Source organism: Larimichthys crocea, chromosome XX (genome assembly GCF_000972845.2).
Source record: "Larimichthys crocea isolate SSNF chromosome XX, L_crocea_2.0, whole genome shotgun sequence".
NCBI classification, from domain to species: domain Eukaryota; kingdom Metazoa; phylum Chordata; class Actinopteri; family Sciaenidae; genus Larimichthys; species Larimichthys crocea.
In genome coordinates, this window is record NC_040030.1 from 4,948,482 (window position 1) to 4,970,835 (window position 22,354).

The 22,354-nt window shown below is 41.7% G+C and overlaps 1 protein-coding gene across 8 annotated transcripts in view; it reads right to left on the reverse strand.

Annotated features, from left to right (window-relative positions):
• The window catches only part of abcc9 (ATP-binding cassette, sub-family C (CFTR/MRP), member 9), a 45,818-nt gene that overhangs the window by 17,927 nt on the left and 5,537 nt on the right, over positions 1–22,354 (reverse strand). For 3 of the 8 annotated variants that reach the window (XR_003461265.1, XM_027272159.1, XM_027272158.1), the window contains exons 4-23: positions 21,362–21,503; positions 21,145–21,269; positions 20,181–20,347; positions 19,973–20,074; positions 19,702–19,842; positions 19,405–19,596; positions 16,482–16,646; positions 16,223–16,378; positions 16,012–16,146; positions 15,724–15,886; positions 15,029–15,069; positions 14,787–14,929; positions 14,468–14,576; positions 11,704–11,811; positions 7,722–7,794; positions 6,115–6,220; positions 4,338–4,376; positions 2,713–2,751; positions 471–572; positions 300–384 (exon numbers count right to left, since the gene is read on the reverse strand). Coding sequence is in view for 4 of the 8 variants with exons in the window: in XM_027272159.1 (XP_027127960.1) it covers positions 300–384; positions 471–572; positions 2,713–2,751; positions 4,338–4,376; positions 6,115–6,220; positions 7,722–7,794; positions 11,704–11,811; positions 14,468–14,576; positions 14,787–14,929; positions 15,029–15,069; positions 15,724–15,886; positions 16,012–16,146; positions 16,223–16,378; positions 16,482–16,646; positions 19,405–19,596; positions 19,702–19,842; positions 19,973–20,074; positions 20,181–20,347; positions 21,145–21,269; positions 21,362–21,503 (2,333 nt within the window). In the remaining 4 variants the exon portion in view is untranslated. The remainder of the gene's footprint in view (positions 1–299; positions 385–470; positions 573–2,712; positions 2,752–4,337; positions 4,377–6,114; positions 6,221–7,721; positions 7,795–11,703; positions 11,812–14,467; positions 14,577–14,786; positions 14,930–15,028; positions 15,070–15,723; positions 15,887–16,011; positions 16,147–16,222; positions 16,379–16,481; positions 16,647–19,404; positions 19,597–19,701; positions 19,843–19,972; positions 20,075–20,180; positions 20,348–21,144; positions 21,270–21,361; positions 21,504–22,354) is intronic. The other 5 variants (XR_003461268.1, XM_027272160.1, XR_003461266.1 and 2 more) reach the window with 3 other exon arrangements.

Here is a 22,354-nt window from a genome sequence, read left to right on the forward strand (position 1 = left end):
TGATGTGTCACCGATTTTAAATGAACTTCGAGTAATTTGTTTTTTGCTTGCCGGAGGACGGTTACAGCAGATCATCAGTTAATAAAAGAAATTAAAATAACAACCACCAGTTTGCTCGGTATGTTGCAAATATTCGTACTTACGCCACATAAAAGAGGCTCACACACGATAGTTACTTCAATAACTTCAGCAACACGTTAACGGAAACATGACTGCTGTAACACAAACCAGTCAAAGGTTGAGTTACCTCTAACCACATGAATAATCAGAACTGTTAATTAAATCATAAACGTGCGTACTCGCTCTCCAATCTCAGTTTGGTCTCCAAAAGGCAGCAGGTCGATGTCGGGCTGCAGAGAGCAGGCGTCGATCACGGCTTTGTACCTGAGTAACACAACATGACACCATGAGGAGGGACAGACCGACACTGGAACATCCAAACAGATAAACATGTCTGTGATGGTTTCTACCTCTGTTTGTTGAACGGGCTGCCAAACGTGATGTTTTCCTCCACCGTGGCGTTGAGCAGCCAGGACTTCTGGGTAGCGTAGGCCACGGAGTATCTGTTCTTGCTGGGTGAATTATGGGAAACAGAGGCGGACAGACAGGTGAGGACCGAAAGTCCTGAAGTCATAAAGCTTCAAAGAGCAGGAGGACTGATCTGTTTCATAGAGCGTCGGGAAATCAGACTAATGATGACGAAATAAACGACTCAGTATTAAACTGAGACTGTTTAATAACCAGTTAATAATCTAATTCTAGTATGTTTAATTATGAAATACAACAATTTCATAAGAAATAAGCATTTATTTTATATTTAATAAAATGAAAACACAAGTATCGTTCCATCTGTTTGGCTAATTATTGAGGCACATATGCATATTTATACTTTATGTAAATATATAATTACCAGGATCTATATAATTTTGATAAGATGTACTACATAACTAATTTATTAAACAAAGAATGAGTGAGATATCAAAGCTCCTGCATGCTGGAGATGCAAAGAAATATAGATCCTGGGAAACAACTCTTTATCTTTCAGTGTTCCTCCCTTTATCCATCTCTAAATATTTCATCTTTTATAAACCCAATCATAAAATCTTTAATCTTTTGTTGACAGGGTAACATCAGATCAGTGCTCCTGTTCCAAACGGCTTTATTAACGCGACACCCAAACATCGAAAAAAACAAAAAAAAAAGGAGGATGAGAGGGAGGATTATGTTTTTGTCAAACTCCACGACAACATGAAAGATATTTTGTCAGATATGAGAATTATGGATCATGGATCGGGTTAATGATGAGCTGCAGGATAATCAACAACAACACAAACACCAGCTGCAGCGTCACAAACAGAAATACATAAACAATAAATACAAACATCGACAAGGAACAAGGACGACAACGACGGCAGCATCTGCTGGGAGTCTGAAAATATATAAATATGTCAAATCTGATCATTATGTGAACTTATGTCTACAAAATCGTGTTTATTTCGTATTCTGTGTGAAGTAATCTATTACAGAATTACTTTAATACAACTTGTACCTGTTACAAACACAGAAATATGTGATACAAAGAAAATTAAAGGTCATTTTTACAACCGTGTTGTCACAAATATCTAAAAAGACATTCTTTAGATAAATACACATCTACATGAATAATTTCCCCCTGGGATTATTAAAGTATTTCTGATTCTGAATATATAACTATATTTAAATATTAGCTATATTAGCCGATCATGTCTGAGTAGTGACTCCCAACATTAAAAGCTCAAACCACACGAAGGATCACGTGAAAACAAAATCAAATATCAGCTCGATGGAAGAAGAGCGACTCGACGAGGAGAAGATACAGTAACACTGTGAAGGCTGATGGCCAGTTGTTCCTGAACACACACACACACACACACACACACACACACACACACACACACACACACACACACGTTTATCCAAACTCTGAAGTTTCTTAGCGACTTCAAGGTGTGAACGTGACGAAGAGCAGAGTCGGGAAGTCAAACACTTCGTTGTTTAACAACATTATCTTTGTATAATTTTGGTTTATTGCTTAAAAGGTGAGTTTGCTGATATTTTAATTACAAAAAAATATATTATTGGGGTCTTTAATGTCTATAAATGCTTCTCAGTTTGATAATACTGAAAGTTAAGGAAGTTAAAAGATGCCAGCTCTCTCTGATTATTGGAGACTCTACACATATTTTTCTCTGTCAGTTCTTTCTCTGGCTTATTAAGTGTCGTGAGACACAGAATTTTAGTGTGTTGATACATATTGATTAGTAATTAATTAGTACTTGATTGTATTGTTACAGACCACGTAAATAAATAAATCAGATTTAAATCGAGACACACCTGCAAGGCTAAAAAACACAAACTCTTCTGATATGAATTGTTCGTTATTACTAAGATTATGCTCTTTTGCAATGTGTTTTTATATTTTAACTGTTGTTTAAACTGTCTGCTGCTTCGGAAAACATTTCAGAAAACTATTAAAATGGTTAAAAAACACCATTAGACTTAATAAACGGATAGAAAGAGATGCAGTATGTATGTGTCCATGAACAACACAGCCTCAGACACGACATGAAGACACAGAAAATGAAGTTAAATCAGGTGAAAGAAGAAGACGTGAACGACGAGAGGTCAGAGGGTCACTTCACATCTGAAACAGGAAGAAGAGCGTATGTATACCTCCTGATGTCTTCATCAGACTCGTCTGTCTCTGACCAACTGTCAAAACCACGTCATCGTGTTAGAGCGAGCCAACTGCGTGTACATTTGTGTGTTTGTGAGTGGAAATGCGTCAGAGAAGACAAGAAGACGAGAGGACAGAGAGAGAGAGAGAGAGACAAACCTTCTGTTGAAGGAGACATGGACAGAGAAACCAACAAGAAGAGAAAATGGAAGAGACGTGGGACGTGTTTTTGTGCCAAACCCCTGATAATGAAGACGTGATGTTTTTCCTGTCAGCTGTTAATCCAATTAACCATCCCACCCAGAGAAGAAGATCCATGTAAGTGATGCAGTCATTGTCCGTCTGTGATAATTAGGTTTTAGCACGAGGGTGTGACTTCGTCCTGGGTCAAAGGATTAAATATATTCAGTAGGACTTCACAGAACGACGTCTGAACACCCAACGTGTAGATTAAGGGTTCTGGGAAATAAACTCGTCTTTCAGCGACCAGAAAAAAAACATATGCTGCCTTTACAGAAGAGGTTTGAGGCCGTTCAGGTTAAAGATGGACTAACAGTATTTAAATAACTATATTTAAGCATAACACTACACTTTAAAAAGCCACTGTGGTAAATATGAAGCATAACACTACACTTTAAAAAGCCACTGTGGTAAATATGTCCAGCCGTACTCGAGTATTTGTTCTGATTTGACTTCCTCTGTCCACATCTTCTTCACCTCAGTCAGTACGTCCATAGAGGCATACATTGCCTACTTGCCCAGCTCCTGTTCTGGCATGACACTGGCTTCCCTCCCCCACCTCATCTCTCTGATATCAAACATGGTTAAACTTGATACTAAACACTGTGTTTTTTATTTTTCTGGTCGCTGTAAGTCCCGAGGTTATCTTCTGTCTAATTATTGGCTTGTTTATTGTCTAAATATTATTACCGTATTCTCCGGACTATAAGCCGCTACTTTTTTTTCCCACGCTTTGAACTGTGCGGCTTATACAAAGATGCGGGTTTTCTTTTTTTCAGTGCAAAGAAGAACACGCTAGTTTCTATTTAGCACGTGCAACACAACACGCACGACGAATTATTAACAGCAATGGAAAGCACACGAAGGAGTTCGTATGATGCAGCTTTTTAAGTTGAAGGCCGTCGATCTGGCTCTCCAGAGCTGCTGCACGTAAGCTTGGCGTTAATGAATCCATGGTGAGACGTTGGAGACGGCAGCGGGAAGATAAATAAACTTTTACGGTGCAAAATCTTTCCGTGTATCCGGTAAATATCTAATTTCTGAACCTGGATATTGGCTTATAGTCTGGTGCGGCTTATATTCAGGTGCGCTCTATAGTCCAGAAAATACGGTATATTATTGTAGCTACAGTCTACATGTCTATGTTGTCATCACTTACTGGCTACATTGACCTGGTCAATGTGTGGAAACTTCTGGGTGTTTGTGACCTAATTAAAATGTCTGTCTGTCTGACTGTTAAACATTTCACTACAGGTGGTTTAAACTAGTTAAACTTATTAAACCAATTAAACAAATCAGCCATATGGATATCAGGATAAGTGTGAATGTTTATGGAATGTGTGAATGTTTCAGAAAGACGAGACCGGAGAGGGAAAAGTACCTGATGATCCCTTCGTGGGCCATCTCACAATCAGGCGGCCTGATGTGGCAAGAAGGCAGGAGGTAAAGAGATAGACACACACACACACACACTGTAAAGGTTAGTGTGTATTTCCGACAGCTACAGGTTTATCTTATGATGCATCTGTTATCTACAGGTGATCCACTGAGCGTGGAATGTAAAAAGCAGACAAAGAAGAGACGTCTGATAGAAATTCAGACTTCCTGTAAGAAAGAACAAACAGAACAGAAGCTGAAGAAATGTCACAGGAAGGTTTCTGAGATGACAAACAGTCTGTTGGGTGTCCATGAGCAGCGAGGTGTAAACACAACGTCGGAGTTTCTACAAATGTTTTCTAAAAACTACTAAAGCTCATCTACAAAAATCGGTAAAGACGGCGGACCTGAGGCGGCCGAATGACGCCTGGTCGCTCAAACAAACTAACTGTAACGACACCCACCTGTCAATCAAAGTGCTCCTAATCTATCATAACTTTAAGCCTTAATATAATGTGAACAGGTGAGTTGTATATAAATTCACCCTCAGTACAGTTGTCATGAACGGGGAAATTAGCTACAGAGACCAAAACTGTTTTTTGTACCAGGCTGTAAACATGTTTATTTCTGCTGTGAAACATGGGGACTTATGGAGACTGACTCACTTCTGGAGCCAGCCTCAGGTGGACGTTAGAGGAACTGCAGTTTTGGGCTTCACTTGACAGAAATTGAGGTTGCCGCTTTGGTGTAAACCTTTTACAGCTTTAACCAGGAAAAGTTTGAGAATCGCTGCTCGTCTTATTTTCGGTACTACTCATAGAACCAGGGTTATAAGTAACTAAAGGTTGATTTGTATCCATCAAAAACTGGCAACTGAGGTCATTTTAGATGCTTCACTGTTATCATAAGAGGTTTTATTAGTGTGACAAGATGAAACCAGTCAAAATAATCTGACAAACTGTGGTCAAACGGTACTGAAGAGTCTGTGATGGTTACAGCTGAAATCAGTGAAGTAAGAGGAGGAGGAAGGTCGGCTTGTCGTGGTGAATAAATCTGCTGTCCAGTAATAAATCAAAGCGATAGTAGGAGTCACTGTTGATGGCTCATCGCTCTCCATCACAATAAAATTACTTCCAGGGTGAATCACTGCGAGAATATTGACGTATCTCCTCATTGTTACTACATCACTACTCTCTGGTGTCTCGTTACTTCAATGATTCTCTCTGTCAAACAATAATTTCACAATAAAAGCCTCTTTAGTGTAATTTAACACCCCCCACATGTTAGCCCGAGGACTGTCCCTTTAAAATGTGGCGAGGTATAACCATAAAAATCTCTCCAGCGAGGACGCTAACCCAAACGGTCATTTCATTTTATTAGAGCCACCAGAGCAGAAAATGAAATCATACTTGGAACCTGATCCTCCACACTTGATGCTAATGGACACATATTTTGTTCCTGTCGGTGTCACTGCGCGCACAAACAAGATCATATTAATTTACATTTAAATAACATCATAACTTATACTGTTACTGCGAAGCGTTGACCTTACATCGAGCAATTACTTCACGACATAAAAAGACGTGCAGCGTGTAATGAGATCTATTCTTGTAAACACCAGAACAGAAAATAAATACAATTATTGTGTAATTCTATCGGAAATGTTTTACTGCTCGGTTAAACCAAAAAAGATTATTTTGCAGGAAAAAGGAAGAAAAAGAACCAAACTGATTAGAAAGATATAATATATACATATACAGTAAGATGCTGTAACGTCTTACTTGCTCCAGTAGACTCTCCCGTCGATGGTCTGCATCTCGCCGAGCATCGCCAGCAGCAGCGAGGATTTCCCACAACCCACCTGACCCACAATCATTGTCAGCTGACCTGAACAGACAGAAAGGTCACCGTTTTATGTTGTTCTTCTATTTACGAACCTATTTTAGCTCCTGAATGTCATTTACAGATAGTATACACTATATGATGGGTTTTCTCAACATCCTACATGGAGCCTGATACAGCAGATTCAAATTGGACTTTAAATTGGAAGAAATATGCAGTTAAATTTATTCTCAAATCTAATTATACTGAAGTTAGTAAATATTGCTTACATCCTTCTAAAAAACTGATGATGTAGAGTTGAGAAATGCGACGTAAAATCGTGAAATCTACTTTTCAGGTGAATGTCCTCTTCACATAAACTCATTGAACTGGACAGCTGTGCTGATTGGACAAATTACTTCATGTAATCCCTAGTTGGACAACAATGTAATTGTGAGTTGTAAAAAGTGTTATTTTGGTAAATATCTTTGGGCTCCTGTTTACTAATTCAAATCAAACCCGTGTATCTTTATTGCAACATTGTATTTTAATGGTGCAAATGGAAAAATTCATTGGTTATTTCAAGCCTGGCTGCAGTCTGAACTGAAAAAGATCACAATTAAATAGATTATTATTATTTTTTTGGAGCGGCCGGATCCTCCACCTCTACGATAACGTCAAGCTCAAATTCATGTGAAAAGTTGACAGGTTGACAAATGCACTTTGGGGTCGTGAGAATTTTGCGACCTAACAGTGAGGTCACAGGTCAGAAAAGGTTGAGTAACTCTACAACAACACAATACTTAATAATCTGATGAAAGTTTGAGGTGACGACAAGTCATTTTTCTACTTACTTATCCCCTAAATTTAACCATCGACACTACATGCCTAAAGTCAACGCTAGACCTAAGTCTAACTTACTCTTAAACCAAGTCCCAGCATTAAAATAGTCCCTTGAAGACCAGTGAAAATGTCCTCAAACACACTCTAACTCTCAGTGACTAGATTACACCAGCTCTTGGCAGAACAACAAATCCTGTTTGTCTTAGTAGTAGCATGACTCGGATAGCAGGGAAGTCACTTCCCAGGGGAAGCTTCAAGTGTGTGTGTGTGTGAGATATACTAAACGGTCCATCTGTTGAACATGACCTGGTCTCCTGACACTCGGTATTTCAGTGACATCCCTGCAGCATTACTGTAATACTCTTGACAGCGTGTTTCATTCTAACAGTGCTCTTACAGCGTGAGCATAAATTTCACCTGACGGAGCTGAAACTGAATTAAAACAAATACCTCCATATCCAGGCTGATTTATAACCTATTAATCTAATAAGATTCATAGGCAGCAGTGTTGTGGTTTCACTGTGTAGCTCATATTTATGCTGTCTGGCTCTTCTGTTCAGTTCACTTTGGGGTACAAGTCAGACAGCATTAGCTTCAAAGATATCACATAGTCATACATGCATAAGAGTAAATGCTAAATTTGCATATAAACTGCACCTGAACCTGTAAATACTGAGTTTATGTTTGGCTATAAGTGATGAATGTCACATGGGACGGTCGATACCTGTGGGGATGCGGATGTTGATGTCCGACAGCGTGGACAGGTTGTTTCCCCAGGTGAAGAATCCATTCATCACCTGGACAAAAACACAGATATAAAATAAAAATTACTACAGCTGATGCCGTAGATTGATTTATCCTCTGCAGTAGATGTCTCACAGTAAACAGTCATTGTGCAAGACATGACTACGTGTTGCTTTCTTGTTTTGTGTACATGTCCTGACCCAGAGTTTAAGAAACTTTGAGTTCACTGGTGTGAAAGCTGCTGCAGATATCTGTATTGCACAATGAAGGACATGCTGTGCTCATGGTATGTGGGACTGATAATGACAAAAGTCGTCCTGTGACGCACTTCTCAGGTTCTGAAGAGTTCATTTGAATGTACGCTGACAAATAAAACACCAGGCGGAGCAGGTGCTATTGTGTTTTTAACTTTTTTTTGTCAGGAAAGGCTGTCTGAGGATCTCCACCAAAGACCTGATCCACGCTCACTTCTGTATTTAAGAGGGTGAGTGGTAGAATAATCACAAGGGCTGAATCAAAAATCAAACCAAGCCAAGTCACCTAAAGAATACAATACTCTCTAGCTTTAGACCCTCAGTTCAGATAAGGAGAATTCCTGTTTTATTTACTAAAGATACACTCCCCCAATCTGATTTAAAGTCCCTGAATCCCCCCAAAAGTTCTTTCCAGTTTATTGTTGTTGTTTTAAACTCAGTGAATTAAATGTGAACTCTCTCTACGGTTCAAAACAACAAGATAGGAGAACATTTGGCTAAAAAACTAAATTTCTACGCGGATGACACCCTGATTTATATTTACATCCGATGTATTGAAAGATTATGTTACGTAAATATGAATAACATGGCTGCATTAACGTGGAGGTTTGCCAGTGCTAGGTCCTTCCTATTGTTCATGCTGGCTCACTGGGACATCTAAATGGAAACTATTAAAGATCCCCTTATTTCTGTCTGGTTTGTTTATGATTCTCCCTCGCCTAAACACATTTTTGAGCAGAGAGGGATTTTTTTTGTGAGAAACATTATTTAAAGATATCAGCAGTTGGTATAAAACATTGGACTTCCAAAACCTTATAACAACTTGAACTAGTGTTTGGATTCTAATAAAGAAAGTCAGCCAAGAGAACTTAAACAAACTTAAACTTTGATTATTGACCATCAACATCAGATCAATTATTTGTGCCAACTTCTTCTTATACAGAGATATGATGACAATTCCAAGTAAATATTTTGTCTCAAACATTGACAATGGCTTGGGATTTCCTGAAGTATGCCATTTTGTCTAACTGGAAAAAAGTAAACAAAAGTAATTCCTAACAAAAAAATGGAGATCTTTAGCCTTTGTGGAAAGAAAAGTTGTTGGGTCAGTTTGTTTACTAGATGGTTGCAAAGTCAGTTGACGGTTGAATTCCAGCTCTGCCTAGAATGTACAACATATAGTCAACATGTAAGTTAGAGGTGGAAGTGTGAACCATCTTTATGAGACTTCCACTGCATTAACTGTCCCAGAGAACCATGCATCACGCCTTCATATCTAATCCCCGTTCAGTCATCTATCACCATGCTTCCTGCTCGGACTCTGTTTACATTCCTCCCATCTGTTGCATTTATTTGTTTATTTTATGTTTATTTTAAATAAACCTTCCTCCACTGTGCCCTTCTACCCATGACACAGATCCCAAAAGGCATCTTAAGAGAGGAAAACATCTTTGTTCATTCGTAAGCAAATATTCAATAAGAGCTTATTTGTTGTTTTTAGTGGTTTAGACATCGGGGGCTCAGAGAAGTCATAGCATTCAAGTCAGTCAAGTATCTCATCAGATGTGTAAGGCTTCCTGAGCATAAGTGCCTGTTAGGAATATATTAGTAATATTGATTTGATGTTTTGCTGTTTTGTTTGATCTCCTTATAATGGGTGAATAAAGAACAACTAGACACGATCAGATATTATCAAAAGCAAAAGAGTGGGAAGGGAAGGAGGGCAGAAGATAGATAGATATGAAAAAAGGGGAGTGAAGCATTAAAAAGGAGGAAATATGGGGTTACATGTGGGGTCACTGCTGAATAATCAATGCACTGTAAAATGTCAGAAGCTGCAGGAAATGGTCCAGAACAGTTTAACAGTGTTCACAAGCTACTTTTAATACCACACTGGATGATTTGGATGAAAATAGATTTTAAAAACCCTGTATGATCAAAGCTAAAGGTGCAATTTGTCAGAATTGGCCACTTGTGTTTAAATGTAGCTGCCGTTAGGCTGACTCTTTCTGGACTGGGAGCTCAGAGCAGCACATAGGGGTTGTTGGTGATTTCACCATTATCACAGGAGGGGGAATGGGGATTACTAAGCCGGTATGGAGCAACACCAGGACCAAAGCCAACAGAACTGGGCTCAGAAGAAAAAAAACAAAGTGTGGTCTCGGCAACTATGTGTCACCGCGACGATGAACGTCAGATCCAGACGGAGTCAGAAGGACAAGACACTCCAAACCCATCCAACAGCTTTGGGATGAACGGAAACATCGTCCCAGAAGAGTTCTAGCAGCAAATGAACTCCCATGATCTTGAAATCACTTGTGCTTAAATGGATTAGCTGATGAATCATACAGTGATAAGCTGACAAAGACTGTTTACTATGGAAAAGCCTGCTCTGTCTGTCTCTGTTTAATTAGCGGACCACCGTCTGGTCAGTAGCGTCACTCCGCAGGGATGAGGCAGGAAGAGCAGCCTTCACGGAGGGGCTGAGAAAATGAAGAATCACAAGGCCCTTTAAGGGACAACAAATTCTCGTGTGAATCCTACACTTCCTGCAAAGACACACACGTACGCACGCACACACACACAAACACACGTCACATGTATGATTCTGTGCGCCCACAAATGACCCATGGATGTACAAACAGTGAAGATATGAACCAGCTGTCGATAGTGAAATGGATGATGGTGTGAGAGAGCAGCTTGTAACAAATGCAGAGTAGAATGATTTGTATTTTCTGCCCATTTTACTTTCAATATAATCTATATTCATTTCTTCATTCATTCTCTGACACTGTAAACTACGCCTATCTTTTAGCCGTAGTTTCCATAAACGAAGTACGGCATTACAAAAGATTGATAAAAACTTTTAATATCGTCTTGTTGTGCCCTCTGTTTCCGGTTTTCTGACCACCCACTGCTTATCTAGTGAACTTAATCCTAATAATCACGGTACAGTAATACTACTAATAATAATTTGCTGCTTTACTTGAAATTCGTTTAAAGTTTGCGACACATTTTAATCTTTTTTTTGTCAGGACAACAGGCACAGGATGTGCCGAAGCCACACTGGTTACCATGCTAACTTCTGCAACTCGATATGTAGACGACTTTGACTGATTTCTTGATGAAGTGTGGGCTAGTAGCTACGTGGCTTAAGATGTATAATCATACAATTAAAGGGGAACAACACCCAGTTTAATAATCTGCTATGCGGTGTAACAGTTTAAACCTACCTGCTCCTTTAAAAATCTGACATCTTTGTATAAAATCAGTAACCAATAAAAGCAATGAGCCTGTTTTATCCCGTCACTCCCTTTTCTATCTCCATTATCAGCTCATGTCTCCGTACCTAAATCTGTCTATCCCCAAAGGTCTCCTTACATTTAATCACTAAGAGCGGAAAGTTAAAGTGCCAGGCAGCAGTGTAGAAAGCTGAGGTCATCAGTCGTGAATGTGCTGCCTCCAGCCGTCTCGCACAGAAAAACCTCTTGGATCTCAATCAGTCTGACATGAAGACAAAGTTTATTACTGGTTCGGCCTCTCAAGTCCCGTCAGCTGCCACGACACCATCGACCATCGGCAGTATAAAGAAAATCTTTCATTCTTTAGACCACAGATCGTTACATGCTTATATCTCTGGTAGTTATGAGAGTTCATTTCTTTTTATTTTCTTCATCTATTCTCCAACATGTGAACTTTGACCCTGACCTTTACAGCCACATCCTCCGTCTCCGTGGGTCTCATCTGTCGCCTGGTCGGCTGCTCGTAGTTGTCCATCTGGTAGCGTATTGGCTGCTTCCTGTTGATGGCTTTAGTCTTGAGGGAGATATTGAAAAGAGAAGAGATCTGAAGTTAGCATTAACTAATAAACTTAAGACTTCTCCTGCATCCGCTCGAGTTCCCCCGGGGGAGAAGGAGTGCGGGGGTTCCCTCTGATATAAGCCGAGATAATGTTGCCCCAGAGGCTTCAATCCCACTGCTAGCACATCGCCCTGTTCTTCTTATCCGGACACACCAAACATACAAACACACATCAGCATCTGAACTTTGATTGACTGGTGGGCGCCATCACATATGTGAAGAGACAACAGATATCTGCACCGATATCACCAAGAGTTTGTCGTTTAAGTAACGTCACACCGGCTACGTTTCTTGTCAAGGAAAGATCCAACGACCTGCAGTGTAATCCAGCACGTGACATCTTCTACATTTGCAGAACAGCCTGTTTCTAATGTCTCTTTCCTTGGAAAATTATTTTAGGAGGCGGGAAGTGGTGCTTTTACATTTCTACATCATTTTAGTGGTGAATGGACGAGTTGCTAAGTTGGCTCAAGCACTGATAGCTGAGCGGGGGGATACATTATGTTCCAGGAACTCAAAAGATAATTCACATCACTCGCTACAGCGTTTGATTGATTTAGTAATCTAGCCTACTTTAGCTCGCAGATATCCTGGTGAAATTCTTGCAGTTATCGTTTTCCCCACTTTAAGTTTCTAATGGCTTCATGAAAGGAACGTAATGCAGTTGGCTGCAAATGGAGCTTTCACATTAAGTAATAAAAGAATCAAAAGGACGACCAGAGAGGCTGAAAAACTTCGCTTGAGCCTCGTGTTACTATTTGCATTCAAACAGCTTGTGTTGTCCTGATAGAAACACTCACTGAATAACATCTGAAGTAATATTCAATTATAAAAACGGACGTGTTGTGTATTTGAAAACCATTAAACCCTTATAAAGAGTTCTGTGAGTCACTTGGCTCGGCGGTCCCACTGTCCATTTTAGACACAAACAGTGTTAATCCCACTGCAACATACTGCAAACATATTAAAGTCTGGGCTGCAGCTCACTGGGAGGTGATGTTCTCGAAGACCCACCACAGGCTCGTAAAGATAACAATTAGTCCTGAGAGCAAATTATCACTTGATGTCAGTATCACTTTCACACCATGTAACCCAACAGCAACAATGAGCAGCTTGTCTGGCGTATTTAGCCGATTAAAGCTAGAGTTTGGGGATTTCAAGTAAAATTTTAGAGTTTGAACACTTTAACTTGTGTTTTTTTTTTTGTTGTATTCCAACTAAACTGCCTGCACATGCAGTTAGAGGCAGAGTCAGACTGTTACATTCAGCAGTTTCAACTCTTTAAATTCAGATTCGGCCTCTTTGATGAGCACTGAAGGATGTTTCTCAACTTTCTACAGTTTCTTTTAATAAACCAAAAAGCATCTTTCATGTCGCTGAAAGCTAGTGAGGATACTGGTAAACTAGAAGACCTAAGGCACCCATTGGTAGCAACAATGGGTGCTACCAATGGGTGCTACCAATGGGTGCTACCAATGGGTAGCAGTTAGGCCAAACTCGAGCAATGGCTACACTCAAAGACGTCCTTTGACCTCTCACCTCAACATAAAATGGGTCCATTTGGTTTCAAAGACGCCCTTTGACCTCTCACCTCAACATAAAATGGGTCCATTGGCTCAAGTTTATTTTTGTATTGTGTATTTGAATATTTCTGTAAACTGGGCCCCCTAACCAGTGTTGAACTGTCTAAACTGGGTCTGGAAAACTGAGACTCTTGTGGATTCAATGGGCCCAGTTGTGTTCATATGTGATGATGTTAGCCCCCATAAGAGCAATCGAACTTTTTTTTTTTTTTTAAACTTGACCTCACTGTATAAAACAACTTCTTGTGACCTCGAGGATAATCGCAACCTCATGAGGGAATTCAGAGGATGGATGGTTTTCATATTTATACTGACAATAAGACGCTTTCTGAGCAATTCCCAGAAGAGAAGCGCTCGCCATCCAATCTCCAAGAAAATCAATTTCGATGGCGTTCCTCGAGTTCTCTGAGGGATTTTTGAGCATTTTCATCCATTTTTAAGTGGTTAAAAATAGTTAAGTTTGCACCAGATCTGGTGGGAATGACCATCATATACTTCTTTTCATAATGTGCTGAGACCTTATACACTCTAAACTTTTATTATATTGAAAACACAAAGTTTATTGTAGATTTATGTCTGGAAACACTTTACACACAGTGCTACGCTGCGTCTTCATGTTCTCCAGGTTCTCATTTTCATTTGATGTTTAACACTTTTACGTAGGTTTATATTGTTGACCAGATGTCTCCCTCTAAATGAGACTAAAAGATGTTTATTATAGGGAGGACTGGAGTGGTTAAACACGTCTTTGCACATCACTGTTTGGAGGATCTGCTTACTGGGAGCAGTACTCAGGGCTGACGTTACACAACGTCCCCTCGGCAGCCTGTTAAAGAAAGCTGTCGCTAAGATGGACACACGTTACCTGGAGTAACATGGAAGGAATGCGCGCCTCGTCGTCTGGCACACTTGAAGCTATTTCTTGGCAACTTGAGTGCGCTTTGTTAACGCCGTCTGTTTTAAATACGTCTGTAAGCCGCCTTTGGTAGCACTTCCTGTCTGCACAGGAAATCATCTTCAACACTCACCATCCCAAAGTGTTTTTTTCCAGCTTCGAATGAAATCGGCATGTCTCCGTTCCTCCAGCTGTCGTCTCCGATTTCGTCGCTCTGAAGAAACTCGCCAAGCTTCTGGACGCTGCAAACACACACACACACACACACACAGTCCACGAATAAACACGATTGTGACGATACCAACACCAGAAATCTCTCAGGAGGTTCGAGTTTCTCCTCACTGCTGTCGGGTTTCCTCCCGTGTTCCAGCGTCTCCTGTTTGTCTTCCTTGTTTAGTCATGTCCACAACCAGCCGGCCTCAGCAGCTAACACACAGATCACAGACACTCACCTGACCAGAGCTTTGACGGCGAATCTGACGACCGTGGAGAGCAGGAAGAGAGGCGTGACCAGGATGTGGAACAACGCCAGAGCGGCGAAGGCCTCAGAGGGACTGGGACCGGTTTTATTTAGGAAGTGATGCATCACGAACGTCTACGAGACAAAAGCGTCTTAAATTTAACCATCCTCTCCCTCGTGGTCAGAAGTCCTGGTTAATATTTACAAATCTTATAAATTATGAAACGTTCTTACCGCGAGGACGGCAGCGATGGGAATGGCAGCATTCATGAAAACTGAGAGAGAAAACAGTCATATTAACTAACAGTGCTTCAGATTTGAACATATGGAAAGACTAATGATTATTTTTACTATCAGTTAATCTTTCGCTCATTTTCTTGATTAATCGATTGGCTGTTTGGTTCATAAAACGTCCAAAATAGTGTGAAATTAGTGAGAAGTCTTTAAAGTCTTGTTTTGTCCGTCCAGAAAACAAAAATATTCAGTTGAATCTGACATAAAACGAGAGAAAAGACAAGATATATGAAAAATATGTTTCTCAAAGCCAAACGTGACGTCCTCAGATGTTTCAAATATTCACATTTGTGAAGCCGCACACAAAATAAATGAAATAATTGATCAGCTATCAAAGTTGCCATTCAGTCTATAAGTCACGATAGACATTACTATCTGAAATACACACTAGAACTCCAACTCTTGATTAATCTTAGTTGAATCTGATAATTAATTCATCCTTTTGAGTCAAATTCTCCGATTTGAGCTTCTCAGATTTGAATATTTTCTACTTTCTTTAGTCCTTTATGACAGTAAACTGAATATTTTTGGGGTTATGGACCAAACAACTGATCGTTTAATTGAATTAAAAGTAATCAATGAGGAAGATGATCGTTAGTTGCAGCCCTATCGGACACTCAGACTTTTTATCTTACTGGACATGGAGGTGTAGAAAGCGAACGTCTTGAGGCTGGTGAGCTCTTTGCCTCTGGTCTCCTCCACGCTGTCACAGAAGATGTTCTCCCAGGCGTACAGCTTCAGCAGCTTTATGCCCTTCAAGATCTCGGAGGTCTTTTTCAGGCGATCTGTCGAGTGTTCCTGAACGAGACGATCACGTGTTAGTCTACGCCATGTTCAGCTGACTGCTGCGAAACGAAGCGAAGTTTCTCTGTGAAAGAATCTGCAGCCAATAACAGACACAGTTATGTAAACATGCTGCTTACTAGTGAGCTTTTCTGCGTGTCTGCCAGCTTCGTAGCTATGAGGTACTGGACCGGAGCCAGCAGAACTATGACCGACGCTCCAATCAAAGCACTCCAGCCCAGCAAATAGTAAAGCAGGATGACTCCCATCACAATCTGCAAAGAGACAAACAGACGGTAAGAAGGAGTCTTCACACGCCTTTAATGTGTGTGTGTGTGTGTGTGAGCCTACCTGGACAGGCATGGCCCACAGGTTGGGGCAGAGGAAGAGGAACCACATCAGCTGGTTGGTCTCGATAGCCACCAGGTTGTTGATCTGCCCCAGCGTCATCTCCCCCATCGACATGTTGGAGGTGGACAGACGCAGGATTTTGTTGTAAATCATTGCCTGGTTGATGAAACACACACACACACAGTTTAAATTCCAGATGCCGCCCATTTAAATACATCTATGACGGATGTCGGATGTCGACATCTGACGTTTCGCTCACCAGCAGCGCTCCCCGCAGGTTGATGCCCGTCTCTATGGTGACGTAGTACGAAGCCTGCAGGAAGGTCCTCTGCAGGATCAGAGCCAGGAAGAGGAGCACGGCCAGGACCGAAGTGTTCTGCAGCAGCTCGGTGGACGACATGAAGTACACGCCGAAATACGTCTCCTGCAACAAAGAACACAACATTCAACATTCTTCTTCAAGTTTTTTTATCTTGAAACTACAACTAATGTTGAAAATCTGATGGAAAACATCGATAATATATTGAATTTGTCATTTTTCACTTCAATCCTACATTAATACATTTATTTTAATATTTCTTTTTCACAAAAACACCAACAACAACACTTAAACATTACGACAGACAGATAGATCCAATGCGTCCTCGCACTGTGAATGAGTTTTGTATTGGACACGCACTCCGCAGCAGCAAAAAGCTCGGTGTGATGCTCAGCAGACCTTCGCTGTATTAACCTGACACAGAGTGTGAGGTGAGCGGGATATTTTCCATGTCACTCAGTAATGCAGCACCGCTCTGCTCTCTATCTCTATCTCATTATACCCACTTTAAGAGCCAGGCACGGACCCGACAACAGCTCGCATTTAACACCGACGTGCAGCCAAATGGACCGAATAAAAATATACTGTCAGTGCAGAAGCAGCGTCTGTTCTGCCTCTCCTCGCGGCTCCGTCTGTATTCTGACCTTTGGAAGAAGCTGACGTGGATTTAAGAGGAGTCGATGTCGGTGATCGGCTCTGCCAGCGCTTCTTCCCTCGCCAAATTGACCGTCTGTAATTGAGTCTGCTTTCTCTCCGTCTGATAGATATTACTGCGTTGTGTTATTGTAGAGTAATGCGGCTGATATGTGAGCAGATCATCAGGACAATGTTTGTGGAGATATTCAATTCAGAGCCAGAAGAACATCAACAACATCTTTGATCATTGATAAATCATAAAGTTGTGTTACATGATTGTGAATTGAACGTCTTTGGGTTTGGACCAAACCAAACAAACAAACCGAGCACGTCGGCAGCAGCTCTGGAAACAGTGATTTCCAAACATGAGTCAGATGTAACGACTGTTTTCTGACATTTCACAGACTAAATGACTCAAAACATTCAGTAATTCACTCTTTTATACTTTGATTACTTCATTCCCAAAAATACAACTACACTACACAACTAATACTTCATTTGCTTAGTACGCGATAGCTCAGTAACAACAAGCTTTAACCACCAGCAGCCGTGTTTCCATCCAAATATAATCGCACATTTTAACTGAAATGTGGCCGAACGCTTGTTTCCATCCACTAACCGTTGGTTCATGAGATACGCAGACAAGACAACGGACGAGATGACGTGATTAAAAGAGCGCCAGAGGAAGCTCAAGTGGTGAAAAACAAACAGGAAACAGGAAGTATGATAAGTAGTAATACCATTTAACCATTTGATCACTTCCTGACAACATCCCATATGGTCCAGCGGTTAGGATTCCTACCAGTACGGGAATTACTCTTTCTTGGATTTCCCTCGGGATCAATAACGTATCTACCTATCCGTGCTTCTGTCCAAACATGGCGCGAACTGGCAAAAAGAAAATGTGAACTATCGCTTGTTTCCATCCATGAACGTTGCGTGAATATTAAGCGGTTGCTTCTCAAAATAAACAGTAAATGGCGCCAGTTCTCGATTCGGAAAACCAAAAGAAGAGGGCGCAACGAGACAACGTCGTCCAGGCTCAAAGTGTGAAAAACAAACCAGACGTTTGTGTTTGTTTTAAGCGTTAATGTGTTTCCATCTCTTCAACTCTTTTCAAAATACGTAGACGGAAACTCGGCTACTGTCCACAAGATTCTGCATGTGCACAGTTTGAGTTTTCGATCCTCGACACCTCGAGGATATTTTTGGAAAGTGACGGCCAGTCCTGACTTCTTCAGCGCCGTTTGAACGTTAACACTTTGTGGGTTTGGTATTAAGTCTGAGGTGAAGGTCAGTGTCCGGGTTGGGCACGTAGCGGTCACGGTTAAAATTAGCTTCAGGGAACGCACGACGTCACCACGGCTCCTAATCACATCATGACGTTACAGATCATTTCAGACACATAAACACACTCCAACTGTTGGTGACCGACGCCTTGGTGACATCAGTCTGGGAGTGAGTCATTCATTGGTTGGCCGGACCACCCGACATCAGTGCACGACCCACGACGTCGCACTAATTCGCACTTAACCTTTAATAAAATGATCCTGGGTAAACAGCAGACTTTAGATTTCCAAAGTGATTTCTCCAAAGAGAAATTTAATGACGTTCGACTTTTCACAGTCGGTTTGAACTCATCACGAGCTGTTCAAAGTGATTCCGGATCAATTTCTAAACCAGTTTTCAAGTCAAAGCAGTAATCATAGATCTCACAGCTGTCAGGGTCAGAAGGCGAACCCCCCAGATAGTTACTCCAGCGTTACTACTCCAGCTATGTACAGCACACTAAATGTATGTCACAACCTACTTCCAGCCCGCTCCACTGCAGCAGGGAGGGTTTGTAGGTACTCCCAAAAGATCGGACTTGAACTTGACTGTGTTGTCGCTGATGAATTACCGGTCACAAGGTCACCATACCAACGTATCCTTCACCCTGACTCTGAAAACTTTTCACTGTAGACAGCAGCAGTGACATCGAGACAGAGGCGGTAACACGGGACGGTTTTTCAACTCGTGAGAGCGGACAGGAGGGCAAAGGAAACATTTATGGAGTTGAGTCACCAGGTTGCCTCTAAGGGCTTAAGAAACAGACGAGGGATCAAACCCAAAACCTGTTGGATGTCTTTAACAATTGTAGGACTCAAGGCCCAACAGGTCACCAACACTCGACCAGATACATCAGGACAGACTCTCTGATAAAAACACGTTTTAAGAAGAACCCGACCTTGTTCTTGGCTGGCGCTGCAACGTCACCGTCAGCTTTCAGGTGCTCCACGATGCCGGAGATGCAGAGCGGCCCGGCGAAGCCCAGCAGGTCGGCCAGATATCGGAAGGTGCTGCTGAGCAGGATGGGACGACCGAACGCTCGATACATGGAGCGCCAGATTGACGGGGCGCGATCCGGATCCTCAGCCGTCTGTGTGGACGGAGAAATGACAAGAGGTTTGTCCACTGCTATTAGAAAACTCGGGTTCATCACAAAAACATTGAATTGGTGTGAAATCAGGTGGCGTCTGCTCACCCTCTGATCCTCGTAGGCGTCTTTGAGCCGCAGGTAGTTGGTGAGGGCTCGCATGGCGATGGGCAGCTTGCCGATCTTCTTCAGCTCTATCGGCCTCTTGTGGGCTCCCATGATGAGAGGATTCATCCACCAATATGTCGCCTAGAAATGTGCCAACAATTTGTACCAGTTACTGCAATCTGCTGCCAAAGCTGTGCTCTAATGACATTTGATAATGATTATGAGACATAAACATGAACACATCCACACTCGTATGACTGTCTGTGTCTACCTTGGACAGAAGGTTGACAAACGGCTGCAGGAAGCGAACCCCTAAATCCTGTAAATCTTCAGGTGGCTTCACCTTTTGTGGGTTGGCAAAGAACACATATTTCTACAGGGAGAGAAGTAAAACACAAATATGTTAATATGAAAGAGCAGAAATACTTTTTATGGATGTCAAACGTGTCAATCCGCCTCCTTTGAATGTGATTCATTACCCTGACTCTGATGACGTTGATCTCCACGGCCATCAGCAGCCCGTACAGGAGCACTAACAGGGCCGTGATGCAGAACCTCAGGTGCTGTGGTCCGACTTTGTACTCTGCAAACTTCCACAGCTTGATGGACTTGGTGAAGAACGCCAGCACCCAGTAGATGAACAGGACTGTGCGGAGAGTGGAGAGTGATCAGAGTGTAACATGTTACAGCGGCTGCCAGATTTCATTTCACAGGTGCAAAACCGTGAACATTAACGGTGCCCTCCTCGTCTTTCATCCATGAATAGATGAACGGGGTGATACGGTCGATGGGTGTAGTTCAGTGGAAAGAAAATAGTTCCTACATGAAACTACACACAACAAGGTGTGTGGATTATCTTGTGCAACAGAGTGGTTTGACTACTTCCATTATATTTGAGAGAAGGCTGACAATTGCCACCAGGGTTGCAAAGGGGCGGAAAGTTTCTGGTAACTTTCCATGGAAAGTTAAATTTGGAAATTTTGGGATTATTCCAAATCGGAAACTCCATGGGAATAATGGGAATTAAGTGTAAATTGTGGGTAATTTAAACAAACTGTATCAGATCCAAAACAATCAATAATCTCTGTGTGCCAGGTACAGAAATCACCTGTGCAGGTAGAGGGGGCGTGGCCTCAATAGCCCTGCAGTGAGCAGTGTGCATGTGATTGAGGAATATTCAAGTGTACCTGCATGAAATCTGGTTGATTTAGTCAAGATTATGCTAAAATATATTTTCCACAACTATATTTAAAGTTCCTTGTTCAAGGGCCAACCTTCAATTTTGTAAATTCCTGATTTATTCCCATAAATTTCTGTTTCCAACTTTGAAAATTCACTGAAATTGCCACAATGTCTGTTCTCCTGCGTTCTCCAGAGCGAGCTGTGTCAGGTCTGATCGGCGTCCTCGTGGTTGGTTTGGTGCTCTGACTGTTTGAGTCTTACCGAGCAGCAGTTTGGGAAAGTTGGACGTCTCTATGTTGTGGTAGTAAACCACCGACGTCGTGGCTGCTATGAAGCCCATGAAGGCCGGCATGAAGAGATGGAGGTGGTTGGTGTCCATCATCCTACAGCAATGGGCAAACAACAAATATAATTAATATAATTAAGTATACGGTATTCTTGAGTGCTTGTTTGAGAATATATCTCTCTGAGGTCTCACTTGTTGGAGACGATGCCCTCCGCGAACTCGCAGACGTGGACGAACAGCAGCGAGAAAGTGAGGATCCACCTCAGGTTGTGTCCGGGGAAATGGAGCCATGTGTTGTGATGGATCTGGACCTTCGAGCTCTGACTGCCCCAACCTGACGAGGGACAGGAAACTCAGCATCGCGGGGCTTTAACGTGCCGACAGTGTTTCTTAGCGGTGTTTGTTTCTGCTCTTAACTAAATGGACCGCGGCCATTTTGCAGGCTCGGGGGACGGAGACCATAAAAAACTAAAACCAGGAAGCATCAATTAGCGAGTCCTCGGGGAGCCGGCTGAGGGCTTCTGGTCAGAACTATTCCCATAAACTACTGTGTGTACACACACACACACACACACACACACAGAAAAGCAGCCTCACAGTCAGTGAACGTTACTCTCTGCACAGTAAAACAACAATAAATACATTTTCCCTTCCATGCTTCCTTTCCTCCTCACTTCCTTCCTTCCTGCCTTTCTGATCGAAACCAAACTCGACCTCGTCACTCAGTATTTATTCGTATTTACATTTCTATGTTTGGATTCAGTTTTTATTGGAGCTTTGTTGACTGTTTGTTTTACCGTTTCCTGTCCCGCACTCGATCACCGAGCTGCTGCTGCTCTAATCTCGTCTTAACTTCGCTTCAAAGCTGCGTGTGGTTCACACCGGTGACAAGAAAGTGAGTCTGCACACATCTGCTCTGTCCGTCGGACGTCATGGAGTTACAGATTATTGAAACACAGCTCAGTGGGTGGCTTCGTTTGCTGCCTTTCTTTCCCCTCAGCTTTAATAACTTTTCATTGAGCTGCGTAAAACTAACTAAGACAGGACGAGCACTATGTCTCAGTTGTAGCCTGTAGTTGCTCTAAAAATAAGATTGTGGAAATTCCAGGGTTCTTTTTTTGTTCCCCAGTATCTCAACCTCTGGAACAACATGTAATGAAAAATAACTGATCTTTATTAGAAGAG